At 36.8% G+C, this 15,672-nt stretch overlaps 1 protein-coding gene across 1 annotated transcript; it reads right to left on the reverse strand.

The window, feature by feature from the left end:
* Positions 1 to 717: 717 nt before the first annotated feature.
* On the reverse strand, positions 718 to 1,306 carry LOC122048882 (mannose/glucose-specific lectin-like). Its single transcript, XM_042610398.1, has 2 exons — positions 1,070 to 1,306; positions 718 to 957 (listed from the first exon to the last, which is right to left on the reverse strand). The coding sequence occupies exons 1-2, from the start codon at positions 1,304 to 1,306 to the stop codon at positions 718 to 720; spliced, it is 477 nt and encodes a 158-aa protein (XP_042466332.1).
* Positions 1,307 to 15,672: the final 14,366 nt, after the last annotated feature.

A 15,672-nucleotide genomic window follows, 5' to 3' on the forward strand; every position in this document is an offset into this window, starting at 1 on the left:
CGATCGTCGGCGTAGGAGATCTCCAAACTGTCAACGACGACTACTGCGTGGAGTCTGACCCTTGTGATTTGGAAGGCAGATCCACCAATGTCAAACCTCTGTTCTCCACTGCCTCCCAGGGTTAGATGATGAATGAGCTGAACAAGTCAAAGGGAGCAGAATTATGCACGACCATAGCTGGAAAAATTTAATTGTCTGGATAGATTGGAGAAGTCAACATGATTAACTGGGATCACTTGAAACCTTCCAATTTTATTTAGTTTAGAAAAAGATACGAACATATATATATATAGTTTTCCCTGGATAATTCACCAAATCACTCCTTCAACTTTTAAAAACTTAATTTACAACATTGAAAAAATTAAATAGGATACAGAAATTCGAAATATAACACTATCCCTACTTAATTCTTCCGTTTTTTACCCTTTGACAAAGATCTTCTTCAGCATTTTCATGAATGTAAAATATACTCGAACAGAGATTTTTGAAAATTGACCATCTCCTGCCTTGTGGAAAAATAGAATTAGAACTCGATGGAAAATAAGGCAATTTACGAGAGCAAATGAAAAGAAAAACAAACTTGGAAGTTGACTTAGCATTCATTACTGAAAACTATCAAATTTTCTCAAGTCAACGTCACGATGAAACAAAGTGAAGAAGACAGAGTTCATGGATGATCAGATTCTGAAATACTGAATGCATAGAGTGGCCAATTAATCAATTAGGAGCCAAATAGACTCCGATCGCCTTCAGATACTTGTCGTACTGGCCAAAGAATCCGACAATTCGACCGTCGACGACCGGAACAGAGTACTCCTTTCCACCGCCCGCCCCGAAAGGCCCATGCGTGTTCCCGAAATTGGTTGCGAATCCGAGCTTAGCGATGCAAGTTTCGCCGTTCAAATCATTGACGGACCCAACCATCGAGTTGATATATTCGCCAGGCTGTAGTTCGAACTGCAAGATCGATTCGATATAACGATCGATGTTTACAATCCATATAGAGTGTCGGCGACGTACTTTTTACGTACCGTGTAATGAGAGCCACCGCCCTCACCGCCTAGTCGACGTGTTTCGATGTTTTTCCTGTCGACAAGGTAGGAGACCTCCAGGCTATCGACGACGGTTCCTGTGTGGAGTCTGACCCTTGTAATTGGGAGGCAGATGCAGCAATGTCAAAGCTGCAGGCTCCAGGGGTTCCCCATGGCCCAATCTTGATGCCGGCTTTGGACCGCCTTCTGGATTTCCATAACCCGCCGAAGCACTTGTTGACGTCCACGTTGAAATTCAGACTAGGGCCAACCATGGCTGGCTGGCCAATAGAGGCTTCGCCGGCAGTGGAGGATTGACAAGGCTGAGGGACAGAGTGTGTTGCGTGCAGACAATAATCTCAACTAAGAGATCCAGAGAGAAGAAGGGAGAAGAAGAGTTCTATCATTGCGGTGATTAATTTAATCAGTCGTAAGTGTTTTTAAAATCTGATAGTTGATAGTGCTGTCCATTTCATTGTATTCAATTAGATAAACAGAGTCAACGCAATCCATTTGAATCGAAAAAAACTTGAATCCATTCTCTTTTTTTTCTTCTGTTTCTTTTATTAATTTTTCTTTCCTCAACCGAACGAATTACAGATATGAAAGAGTTGAATTATTTGGATAGATCGGAAGTCATATGATCCACTGGAATCACTGGAAAAATATGATCCAACTATTAGGGAATAATTATTATTAACCTATTCAATACTACTGATCATCTCTGAAATCAGAAAAGATGGCGAGCCGGGTATGTGATATGTTGGTGACCGTGAGAAGATTCTAAGCCGGAAGAAGAGGATGCCGAGCAATTTTTTCTGTGCACATCACAGAGAGAGCAAATGGAAACGTTAAAACGAGAACCAGGGAGAGAGTCCCTAATGCAGATACTCCAACGCTCAACTCAGAACCGTGACAAAAAATGGTGAAGAAGATGAATAGTAGAACATTAATGCAGATGCGTGTGTGCGCACGTATTATCGCATAACATAGCATAAGTGAGCGTACTTGGCCAACGGAGAGGATTTTTTTTTACACTGACCCTTATAACCTCTGCAATAATGAGGCGTCAGATAATGTCTGGTGTCAGAATATGTCGAATAAAGGCAAAAGTACGACCACCCTCGGAGGAAGGTTCCATTGCGTACATATGCCAGAGTAGTAGAATATTCCCTGACTAGTAACCGTTATTCTCTGACAAGTTGTTACGATTCTCTGACACTGCTGTCTCCTGGAAGAGATTTGACTTACCTTGTAGCCTACTAGTTGTATGCTAGGAGATTGGCACATGAGAAGTGGAGAGTTGAGTTCCGGAAGGTCTGACCGGAACTTTGGGTCGACCGACCACATGTTGGTCGCCTTGCCCTTGAGGTGTGAGGAACCGAGCTCCGGATGTCTGACCGGTGCTAAGGTCGACCGGCTATATATTGAGATACTTTTGCAGGATAATTGAAGAGCTAAATCCCGAAGGTCTGGCGGGCAATGTGGCCGACCGGCTATATTCTGGGAGACTTGCCCTTGAAGAGTGGGGAGCTGAGTTTCGGAAGGTCTGACTAGCACTTTGAGCCGACCGACCACATGTTGGGAGTCTTGCCTTTGAAGAGTGGGGAGCTAAGTCCTGGAAGGTCAAACCGATACTTTAAGCTGTCCGACCACATGCTGGGAGCCTTGCCCTTGAGGCGTGAGGAACCGAGGTCTAGATGTCCGATCGACTTTAAGGCCAATTGTCTATATGCTGAAAAACTTGTACAGGAGAGGTGGGGAGCTAAGTCCCAAAGGTCCACCGGCGCTGGGGCTGACTGGATGTATATTGGAAGACTTGCGCTTGAAGCAATGAAATAGGTGAGTTGTTAATGTCTAAATGAGCGTGAACTCTTCTATTTATGTTTGCTTAAAATAAAACTTATTACTTTTATGAGTGGTTTCAACTGCTTCAAAAGAATTCTTTTAGAAGCAGAATGTAAAACCACATCTAAATGTGCTAAATAGAAGCGGTATATCATAACCGCTTCTATGGAAGATCTATTGCAGCGGAAAGTACGTAACCGCTTCTAAACCTTTACTCATTCGATGCGGTTATTCAAACGCTTCAAAAAGACCGATTCAAAAACACCTATTTTTTTTATAGTATAAAATAAGACAATAATATGTGAAATGTTGGAAAATGAGAAGTTAAGGGAAACAGATGAAATTAATTAAGAAGGGAATAAAAGACAAATGACACGAAAAAGATAATGGTAAATGATTTTATCGTCTTTAATAATATTTTTCATGTACGTTTTTCTTATCTCCACTTTGCACTTTGTTATCATCCTCCCTTTTTCTTTGACTTCTAGATTTGTAGACTTGAGGCAATTTTCAAAGTTTAGTTAATAAAGTTTGAACTGTTGGTCAGAGATGCTCAACAATAATTATGGAGATAGTTTTTACATAGTTCATTAAATTCATTATTGTATTGCATAGTTTGGGTTGTTTATGCATTTTGTTATTCTAGTATTTTCCATTTCATTGTCTGCATGTAGTCAGTTTGTCAGTCAAGTCATGGGTATAGTAGAGTCTGATATTTATATTCTTCTATATGATTTAATAAAGTGTTGCATGTTCATATTCATACAACCTATAGTGTAATCTTCTCGGGTATTATTTATGATTTTAATGTTGGGATGAATATTGTCTGAGCAAAGATACTATCCCTCATCAAGGGATGAATTCTCCAGGTCGTGATAATATTTATTAGTATCAAAGCCTAGGTTGGTGACCTGTGTTTGGGGGTTCATAATTTGTACATTGAGGTCTTAGATGGCCTATAGAGTTGTCTCCAAACTTAGTCGAGTGTCTCTGAGCAAAGCAGAAGTTATAAATTTGTAATGTTATGTGACTAAGTATGATTGTAGCCTCACATTTTAATTCAACCCAGACTATGGTGTGACGGCAAACTTCTATAGTTCATAGTCATGGCCATAAACATACTCGTGCTATTGGAGAGCTTGAGCGAGGTCGGCCACACCCTTCCATACCATATAACATTCCTAATCGACTAGTAGCTGAAGACTCAGAACACCCAACTGAGAAGCAGGGCGAGTCAAGGACTAGCTCGATAAAGGACTCTGATAGCAAAGAAGGGCATTAAAGAGTGTCCTTTGGTATTTGATGAACATTTTCTCATTGTGAATTTATTAGTCCTCGAAATGTTAGAATTTGACATTATTCTAGGGATGAATTGATTATCTAAAAATAATGCTTTAGTAGATTGTCAAGCAAAAGTTGTAAGTTTTAGTCCTCTTGGACAACTTTCTTAGAAATTCACTAGTGTTCGAGATCAAAGTTTACCGATCATCTCTGCATTATATGCCCATAAATTGTTATCTAAAGGTTGCAAGGGTTATCTCTTATCTATGATTAGTATGAATGTTCCTAATGCGAAGCTACTATCGGAAGTTTGTGTGGTCAACGAATTTACCAATGTATTTCCAAATGACCTACTTGGGTTACATGTAGTACGTCAGACAGACTTTGCTATTCAACTATAATCCGGTACGACTCCAATATTTAAGCCACCAAATCATGTGGAACCAAAGGAATTAAAAGAGCTAAAAGTTTAGTTGTAGGAGCTACTTGACAAGGATTTCATTCGACCAAGTGTATCCTCTTGGGGTGCTCTAGTTCTTTTTGTTAAAATGAAGGATGGTACGATGAGACTCTGAATTGATTATAGATAATTGAATGTACTAACTATAAAGAACAAATATCTCAGTCCACGAATCGACAGTCTCTTTGATCAATTGAAAGGTACTTGTAGTTACTTCAAGATTGGTTTGAGGTCAGGATACCACTAGCTGAGTGTCAAGGAATCATACATTCAAAAAATGGCTTTCAGAACACATTATGGCCATTATGAGTTTTTAGTGATGCCTTTGGGACTCACTAATCTCCCAATAATTTTCATGAACTTAATGAATAGAGTATTTCAGGACTACTTAGACCGGTTCGTGATTATGTTCATTGATGGCATTCTAATTTATTCAAGATCGGAGGATGAACATGAAGAATATTTGCGTATAGTGTTGAAGACTTTGCGTAGAGAACACTTCTATGCAAAATTCAATAAGTGCATGTTTTGGTTACCTTCCAATGGTTTTCTTGGACATATAATCTCTAGAGAAGGCATATTAGTGGACCCAAAAAAGTTGAAGTAATAACCAAATGGGAGGCACCCCAAGACAATATTTGAAGTTCGTGGCTTTGTAGGCTTAGCGGGCTTCTATCGTAGTTTCGTAGATGGTTACTCTAAGATTACAGGACCTTTGATTCAACTTATGAAGAAAGGGGTAAAATTCATGTAGAATGAATCTTGGGAAGCTAGCTTTCAAGAACTCAAACGAAGACTAGTTAGTGCACCCCTCCTTGCCATTCTCTCAGGGGATGATGGATTTATGCTCTACACAGATGCATCAAATCAAGGGTTGGGAGCAGTGTTAATGCAACGCGAATGAGTAGTGGCTTATGCCTCCCGACACTTCAAAAACCATGAGCAAAACTACCCAGTACACAACTTAGAGCTAGCAGACATTATATTTGCTCTGAAAAATGTGAAGATATTATCTTTATGGTGTCACATTTGAGATTTACACCGATTATAAGAGTCTAAAGTACTTATTCACTCAAAAGGAATTAAATCTACGTCAGAGAAGATGATGGAATTCTTGAAAGATTATTACTGCAAAATAAATTACCATTTAGGCAAGGCAAATGTTGTAGCAGATGCATTAAGCCGAAAGTCCAGAGAAGTATTAGCTCGTTTCAGGGTTGTAGTTACAAACTTGGTCCATCAATTTTCATAGTTAGATTTAACTAAGGAGGGCCAAACTCAGAGAGGTATCTTAGTCACTCTTATGGCACAATCTCCACTTGTTGAGCAACTTCATGTTCAAAACTTCTTGACATCTTGCATCTTTTAGATATCAACTTGACCTAATATATTAAGATTAGTGATGTTTTAAACATGAATGTGTCTGAAATATTGAATTTATGTTTAAAAATTCACTTCTTTCAATATATTAGGTTAAATTAATATTTAAAGACATGAATATAATCAGAAAAACTAGAGGAATAAATTGGAATGAGTCTTATGTCATTCTGAGCTCCTTAGGTCCATCAACCATTTTCTAAAACTGTTTGATTAACGTAAGGAATTCGAAATGTCATAAAACCAGTTCCTATGTGTTTTTCCAGTTTTCCTGGTTATATCTATGCATTCAAATATCAATTTGATCTAATATATTGAGATCAGTAATTTGTTTGAACATGAATGCGCCCAAAAAATCTAATTCGTGTTCAAAAAATCACTGGTCTCAATATATTATATCAAATCGATGTTTGAAGGCATGCATATAATCAGGAGAACTAGATGAACACATCGAAACTGATTTTATAACATTCCGAGCTCGCTAGGTTTATCAATCGGTTTTAGACATATTTTGTTTTTATTTAAATTTTTACCTATTCTGCGATGAATCCATGGGATTCGTCAAAGAATTGGCATAGTTCTACGATGAATTTTGAATTCATCGTAGAGTTTGCAATGAATATTGATTTCATTACAAAATTTACAACAAATCTGGTATTTCATCACATTTTGCAATGAATATCGAATTTCATTGATAATTGCCAATGAATTTTATGACGAAATATAATTTTTTGCTAATTTGGGACGAAACTATTTCATTGTTAAATTCGTTGCTAATTAGAGACGATTTTTTTTTCATTGTTAAATTCGTTATAGATTTAGGATAAAAATTTTTCGGCCCTAAATTATGATTCTTTTGTAGTATTTGGTCTTGTATTTTAAAAATCAGTTAATATTTTTAATAATAAAAATTTTAAAAAATAAGATTTTTTTTATTAAACTGATTAATTTTTTATTAAAACTTTAAATATTTTTTAGTTTTTAAAAATTATGTTAATTTGGACGGTTTGGTTTTTATGGAATACTCCCTAATTTGTGCTATCAATGAATATCATTGGTGTAAAGTTGTAAAGAAATCAAACATATTAGTTTTTTTTTTTTGTTAAATTAAGTTGTCCATTTGAAACTTTGTTTTTGTATTGTCTCCTGTTTTCGGAAAAAAAATATATAATTTTAAATTAGTTAAATATTAGATAACATTGAATTAATTCAACCAACTGAAGTAAAGAAGAGTTGGGAGAAAATTGTCCTTGAATATTTAAGTGAATTAACAGGCCGGGTATTCCTTCATGTTCCTGTATAATTTATTCCTAGAGAAGAAGATTTGATACCACCCAAGTATGGTTGTTTGCATACAGTCAATTGGAATAAAGCTAAAGCTAGGGAGAAGATTTTGCATAGCAAGCAAATAGAAGAGCCTAAATCATTCTATTCTCTCCCACGCTGTTGCCAACGCCGGTCGCTCATGTCGTTTCTTGAAAGCGAAGGTCAGCGGTTATATGGCAAATGACGTCCGACTTTTTGATAGTGCCCTCAATTAAGTTCTTATTTAATATGTTCCCTACGGATCATTAGAAGTTTACAACTCTCACATAATATTCTTTTACTGTAATTCTTTTACATAATAAAAGGAACATTCAATCAATGTATACGTGTTTGTCCTTTAATTTTATAATTATAAAGCACTAGATTCGCCTGTTTGTATAGCTACATGTTAAAGTCATGGATGAGAATCTACTATAACTTTTGTCTAAAAAAATAAAAAAATAAAGTTCTCTCGGGGCGGTGCGATGATTAAGACATGGAGTATTACCACATGAGATCTTAGGGTTCATTTGCACTAATGGTCAGTAGTCATCCGTGATTTACCTCATCCGTGTTGGCCTAGGGACGGATTGACGGGGGCGCTGGGGGCGAGCGAATCGCCTTTTGTCACATGTTAAAGTCATGGATGCCCCTGGGATGGATCTAGTGGCTAGCACATGAGATGTTGCCACGATGAGGTCTGGGGTTCGAATCTCAGTAAAGTCGAGGTAAATACCTCCCTTATGTGCTAGTCATTATTCCAAAAGCTAGTAGCTACCCGTGATTTACCTCCTCCGTGTTGGCCCTGAAACGGATTGACGGGGGGGCACTGGGGGCGAATGTATTCGCCTTTTTGCCACAATATTAAAATCATGGATGGTCCCCTCGAGACGGTCTAGTGGCTAGCACATGAGGTGTTGTCATCATGAGATTTGGGGTTCAAATCTTGACATAGCTGAGATAAAATACCTCCCTTATGTGCTAGTTTCTATTCCAAAGGCTAGTAGCCCGGCTAGTAGCCGCCTGTGATTTATCTCCTCCGTGTTGATACTGAGAAGAATTACGGGGGTGTTGAGGGCGAGTGTATAATGTATTCACCTTTTATCACCATATTAAAGTCATGGATGACTCTACTTTATATATTTGCACTTAATCTAGTTAAAGCTATTTATTTCTGGTTCTTAACAAGAAACCAAATTACTTAATAAAAAAAAATCTTCATCATGAATGTATCCAAAAGTATTTCATGATGCAAAGTAAATTTATCTTTACGAGAATGTATCTAGTTTGCATCAAATATATTCATGATGCCAAGATGATCTTGATGATGAAATCAAATACCTTTTCTTGTAGTATTTTGTGATATTCAAAGATTCTTAAGACTACTATTAAATAGTCATGACATAAGTTCTTAACAAAATAATTCATCACGCACGCTAACAACAAATGAGATGTCAATTTGGTAATTGTAATATAGTTTAATTTTTCCACCAATCTTTTATATTTTTCTAGATCAATTAATGGCCCGTCCTATCTTGATACTAACATAACATGTCCTCTCGGGACTGTCTAGTGGCTAGCATATGAGGTGTTGCCACAATGAGGTCTGAGATTCGAATTTCGGTAAAGTCGAGGTAAATGTCTCCCTTATGTGCTAGTCACTATTCCAAAAGCTAGTAACCGCCCTTGATTTACTCCTCCGTGTTGGCCCTGAGATGGATTGACGGAGGCGTTATAAATGAGTGTATTCATCTTTTACCACATTGATACTAACATAACACTTGATACAAAGGATATATAATGGTTTAATCTCAACATACTTATAATTAACCTCCCTCAAGCATATCTAACATATAGTGATGTAAATATCTTATCTCTATATCAAAAAAGTATCTAAATCTCTCATTCAAAGTACAATAGCAATCAAATTGACCCATTCATAATGATTTTAAATGAATTTACGTTAAAATTAAGTCGAAGGAAGCTAATACAACATTAAGTATCGGCGAGGGAGAGTCACAAAAGTCATCCATTGAGGTAATTTTCTCCTCACAAAACCACTACATCATCTCTAAAAAGAGAGAGGAGCATGAGTGTTGGAAGATCACTGATCGTAGACACTATTTTGAGCCGCTTGAGGTCAGTAGGCCCGGTCCTAACATTTAGGAGGCCCGGGGTAAAATCATAAAAATAGGCCCCCAATTTTTTTTTTAATAAAGTTAAAATCATTTAAATGTTTTCTAACTTTTCTAGATACAAAATCATATATAAATTATTAATTTCAGGTTGTTATAAAATCTCTTTTTCAATAGATAAAATTGTTAATATATTCAATCTCTCTTGCGACATCGTTGATCTCATGTATGTTTTCAATAATTTTAATTTTGAGAAACTTCTTTTAGCCGATCCTACGGTAACAGGTATAGTCAACAATATTCTATAAGCAATTGTAATATTTGGATAACAATCTATATTGTTTACAAAATTAAGAACATCAACTGCTGACATTATCTCATTTGGTAAAATTAATTGTAATATTTTTAATTCTATAAATAAATCATCTAACTCAACATCTAATGAATTGTCATGCGTAAAAATATTTTCTCAACTCATCATTATCTAATGATTTTAATGTTTTCGAATCAAACAAAAAAACCAAATATATTTTCAAATGTTTTCATTTCATCAAATCTACAGTTCAAAGAAGAAATTGTCATGTCTACAACAATCACAAAATAATCAATTCTAAAAGATTCTTCAAGTGATAGTGAAATTTCATCATCTTCTTTCTCATCGAATTATTTTTTCTAAAAATACAACATTTCATTGAAAATATTGGCTCTATATTCATATCAAATGCAAGACTTTTAGTAATAGACAAACTTGTTGCAAAATCATCATTTCTATACTTTTCAAAATATGATATTATACCATCTAATTGTTTCATAGCAGAATCAATGCACATAGATTTTGATTGTAGCTTCTTACTTATCATGTTTATAGCAAATAAAATATCATGTCAAATAATCATACCAAGTAAAAATTCAAAACTTTCAATTGAGTTAACTATACTTTTAACTTTACTCTTAGACTTTGCATCATCACAAATGTTATATAACTCTAATAAAGTATTTCGCACTTCAGAGCCTGAAATCTAATAGCTTGAACACTTTTAATATGACTTTCCCAATGCATGTTTGAAAAAGATTTAACAGTTAATCCTTTCACATTATCAAGTAAAACTTTCCATCTTTTAGAAGAACTTGAAAACAATGTATATATGTGTTGAACTACTCCAAAAAAAGAAAGGGCTTTAACACAAGAATGTGTCATATCACTAAGAGTCGAATTAAGACTATGACAAGCACATAACATGTATAACGCTCTTGGGTTTATTTCAGACAACCTCTTTTGAACTCCTTGGTGCTTTTTTTTATATTAGAACCATTATCGTAACTTTTACCTCTAATATTTTCAATACTAAGATCAAGTGATTTTAAGATATTTTTTAATTCATTAAAAAGTCCAAAGCTAGTGTATCATTAACTTTGAAAAACTCTAAAAAATACTCTTTCTATTTTCACATTGCTAGATGACATATTAACACCTCGTACTATGAAAGTAATTTGTTCTTGATGATTTATATCTGGAGTACAATCAAGAATTACTGAAAAATATTTTACCTCCTTAATTTTCTTACTGATAATACTTCTAACATTATCAGCTAAAAGAGAAATCAACTCATTTTGAATTTTATGACCAAGATAATGATGATGAATTTCATGATTTTAAATGCGTCTAATATGATCTTACATCACGACATCAGATTCAGCAATCATTTCAATCAATCTTAAAAAGTTTCCATTACTTTCTTGATATAGTTTCTCATTATATCTCCGAAAAGCCAAACAACGTTTAGAAAGACATTTTACAATTGCTAATATTCTTGTAAGAACTTGTCTCCAACGCTCTCTTTCTTTAGAGATTTCTCGTTGTAGATTTTTATCAATTGCTTTATTTTTATCTAATCTCATTTTTAATTCCTTCCAAGAGTTCATATTAGTTATATGTTCAACAGAATTTTTATATTTTTAAGTCATTCATTGATATGATTCCAATCTCTAAACCCATCATTTGCTAAAGAACTTCTCTTTTTTCATATTTCAATAACTTACAACAAAAGCAATAAACTTTATCTACATGTTTACTGTGTATACCAACCACTTTCGGTCTCTTACCTCTCCATTACTTAACTTTTTAAAATAATGAACACTTGAAAAATGTCTAAAGTAGTGATCAAAAGGAAATGTGAGATTCATTTCTCATATAGGCCACTTTTCAACTAAAATATCAGGTGCATTGTTATCAAGATTATCCCAATTCCTTGGATCATATATATCAAGTGGAGGAATAAATTGTTTATCAATATTATAATTTCATTATCTATTACATTAGTAATGATCCTGTTCGAAGGTCAATGAGATGGAAAACGGGGGATGTGGCGCTCCCGTTGACCGCCTGTAGACTCCGCTACGACCTGCAACACAGATTACGTCAATGTCGAGCCCGGGAAGGTGTCCCTGGCATTGGCCCTCCGACGCTCAAGTTAGTCACCGACAATGAAGTAAAAGGCAGAGCAATAAGAATGAGCAGTAGCACGAATAGTGTTTATTGCATACCTCCATTGATACTTGGACCCCCTTTATATAGAGCTCCTGTAGCGCGCGTGCATGTTCCCAAGGTGAGCACGCTTCCTAAAATTTTTTCTGAAAAGACTTGTCAGTAAAGTGTCCCTGACACAGTACCTTAACAGGCCGAGCATATCTCTGAAGTGGCAGTGGAAGCTTCCGCTGTACGATCTTCTGGTTGTTCATGCTGGTGTCAGCGGTACTAACTCCCAAAAGGATGTCGATGGATAACAGAGGGAGTATGCTGCTAGGTCAAGCGGGTTGGTCGCTCGGCCGGAACTTCGTTGCTCCTGTGTCCCGTCCGCTCGGTCGTAACTCTTGTGCATGTGGTCGCTCATCCGTAACTCCGCTGTTCTTGTGTCTCGTCCGCTCGACCGGAGCTCCACTATGCCAATGTCGAGTCCTATCGCAAGGCCGAGTGGGGTAGCTGCCTGGTCCAGCTTCTGCACATCGTCTCCTTTTCCATCCGGCATCCACTACTCCATTGAGCGTCGATCGTTTGACACTTCCCCGTGTCAAAGGCAGGATTGGATCGGAACCTCTCCCCTCGGTCGGGGAATGATCTCCCGACCAGCCGATGATATCTAAGCGTTGGCCTGATCGCCCGACCGACCGATGATATCTGAGCGTTACCTGATCGTCCGACCGACGGATGATATTTGAGCGTTGACCGCCTTGACTTTGACCTCCATCGTAGTAGCTATCCTCCGCGAGGTGGGGCCCTTCCTTATCACCACATCAAGTAATATTTTCATGCTCTCTTAAATTATCTCTATCCTCATTAAAATCATGAATTTCATTAGATTCATCATTAACATCATAAATTTCAATAGACTCATCATTAACATCAGAAATTTCATTAGACTCTTCGTTAATATCATGTATTTCTTTAGCCTCATCTATATTATCCCTGTTTAAAATTTCTATATTTTCATTAGAACTTGTACTTTTAACAAAGAATTTATTAAGAACATCTCTTTGTGATTCAGTTAATTGTTCTAGTCTTTTTTTCTTCTTTTTTCACATCCAAAAATATGGTTTTTAGGCAACATATTATAATTCACACAATCACAACAATTGAAAAACTATAATTTAAATTAACTCAGTCTCAGTATAAAAGGAAACAAGGAATAATAACACCTAGATTGAAATTATTAGCATGCTTAGCAGCTTAAACACCTCGGGCTAGGTAGACTGTAGTACAGTAGTCGGTAGTCATTGAGTCACTGACTCAAGACACAACTAACAACGCAAAAGACTTAGCACTTGTTTGTTAATTTAACAATTAAGTTAGCATTAAATTCCAAATTTACAATTAACTAATTAACAAAAAAAATCCTATGAACAGATCTGAAGAGATGAATAATTAAGTTAATAACCTTGTCCAGTTGTCCTTGAATTGATTAAGAGATGAAAAAAGCCAGTCAAAGCCTCAGCCACTAACGATAGAGAATGAAGGTGCAAACCGTGTAGAGTCGGTAGTCACTGAGTCACTGACTCAAGACACAACTAACAATTCAAAAGACTTAGCACTTGTTTGTTAATTTAACAATTAAATCAACATTAAATTCCAAATTTAAAATTAACTAATTAATAAAAAAATCCTATGAATAGATGTGAACAGATGAATAATTAAGTTAATAACCTTGTCTAGTTGTCCCTGAATTGATTAAGAGATGAACAGAGTTAGCCAAAGCCTCAGCCACTAATGATAGAGAATGAAGGTGCAAACCGTGCAAAGTCGTTGACTTGCTGTTACTCGCAAGTCGCAATGCAAGCCGCAAAGGTTCAATGTAGAGCAGAGGCAAAGGACAGAAGGAGCACTGGCACAGTCGCGGCGCAACGCTGCAACCTCGCGGAGTTGCGGAGATGCGGACTCACAGGCAGAGCAGACAATTGAAAAAATGATTAATTAAATTTGTTGGGATTCTTGGGAGAGAGACTCAGAAGAAAGAACAGAGAAGCCAGGAGATAATCAGAGAAGAGAATGTGTCACGCCCCAGAGGAGTCCCTGTCCGAAGAAATTTCGGCTGCATCTCCCTTGTACAGTGGACAATCTGAAACTTTCTACATATCCACATACCTCAGCCACATGCGGCTGGAATAATAACAGTAAATATAACACAACTACACAAACATCCACGCAGTTATATATAATCAAACAAAGTAGTAATACTCTGACTCGAAAACCACCCTACTCAACTACACTCGTAAAACACAAATCCGACAAACTTACCTCTTCTGCTGTCCAGGCATGCATGTAGTAAAACAAATCTAAACCATATGAAAATCCATCGATTATAAGAATCCATACAATATCCAAATCCTTAAACAGAATAAGTCTAACACAGTCTAAATAACAAACCAAAAGATAAAAGCAGCTTGTGGTCTGCAGGGAACTAGCAACTGGAACTCTCTCCTGACAGCATCAACCTGAAAAATAAACAATAATGGAGGCGGGGTGAGTCCAACACTCAGCAGGTACAACTGATATACAAAGTAGGGAAATAACACCTAGCACTAATCATGCGTACAGTCTCCTGATATAAGAAATATAAAAATGCATCTGAAGTAAACAGGAGAGAACTGTACTAACCAGGACCTGGGTATAAGGACAAACAGTCCGAGTGATAGGGAAATCCTGTATGCATGTCAAACATAGGTATCCAAATAATATGCAACATATAAATGCAGCAAACACAAACACAAGCAATAAATGCATCATGCATATGATGCTAATGATGCGTCCTGGTCACCCCTGACGCCAGTCGATCATCTCACACCCAATAGTGAGGCCAAATGGGTAGGGCTGTGACAACCGTGCACTCTGTCGTCACTGCTCCTTATGAGTGACCGAGTGGACGGGATGCTGTCGGAGTACACCTATCCTCCTACCCCAAATCATAAATGGGGGAGCGCAATGCTCTCAACTCCCGGTACACGATGACGGGGAGGAATCCCTGCCGGATAACACGTTGTGTCACACTACCCATGAGCGGACCAACGGTGCCTAACAGAGTCCCTGCTGCAACACACTCTGCCTGAATCGACCACTAACCCATGAGTGGTGGTGTGTGCAGATCCATGTAACTGGTGATGTGCTCAACAATAATGGAGTGGACTATCGCACAGCATGCAATCATGCAAATGGTGCATGGCACTAACCACAAAATATCCTGACCGAATCCATGTATATATAAAAGTGCATCATAGGTCAACGAATCAAATCAAATCAAAGGTACACAGAAGGTATAAAACCTAGGTCCTGAACATGGTAAAGTATGGTATATCACTACCCCTATAAACATGTATAAGCAGGTAAAGTATACATGAGATGCAAAACAAGCAATCAATCAATCATATAACAGGTATTGGGTAGTGACTAACCGAAACAAATAAGGAACATAATTAATGCAATTTGTTAAATTCACTATTATGTATATCAAATGACATAAGTCAAAAGTATCCGCCTTCAATAGAAATGGTCCAATCCGTCCAAATCCGGACGTCGAGAAACTCGTCTCGCGTCAAGGTCCTGTGATAAATCCTACAATTTAGCTAAGTATAAACAAATAGCTAAACAAATTCCTAATCCATCGACCATCTAGGGTTAGTTTCATTAACCCTAATTACACCATCAATCAAAATCAACCAACATATTTGATTGTATTCATTAAGCCTT

Source organism: Zingiber officinale, chromosome 2B (assembly GCF_018446385.1).
Source record: "Zingiber officinale cultivar Zhangliang chromosome 2B, Zo_v1.1, whole genome shotgun sequence".
Classification (NCBI taxonomy): Eukaryota; Viridiplantae; Streptophyta; class Magnoliopsida; order Zingiberales; family Zingiberaceae; genus Zingiber; species Zingiber officinale.

What these genes read in the sequence shown, in the direction of transcription:
- LOC122048882 (XM_042610398.1), bottom strand. Translation starts at nt 1,306, where the DNA reads ATGGTTGGCCCTAGTCTGAATTTCAACGTGGACGTCAACAAGTGCTTC. An exon ending in CAGGAAAAACATCGAAACAC is followed by an intron (nt 958 to 1,069) that starts GTCGACTAGGCG and finishes TCGATCTTGCAG; the next exon opens with TTCGAACTACAGCCTGGCGA.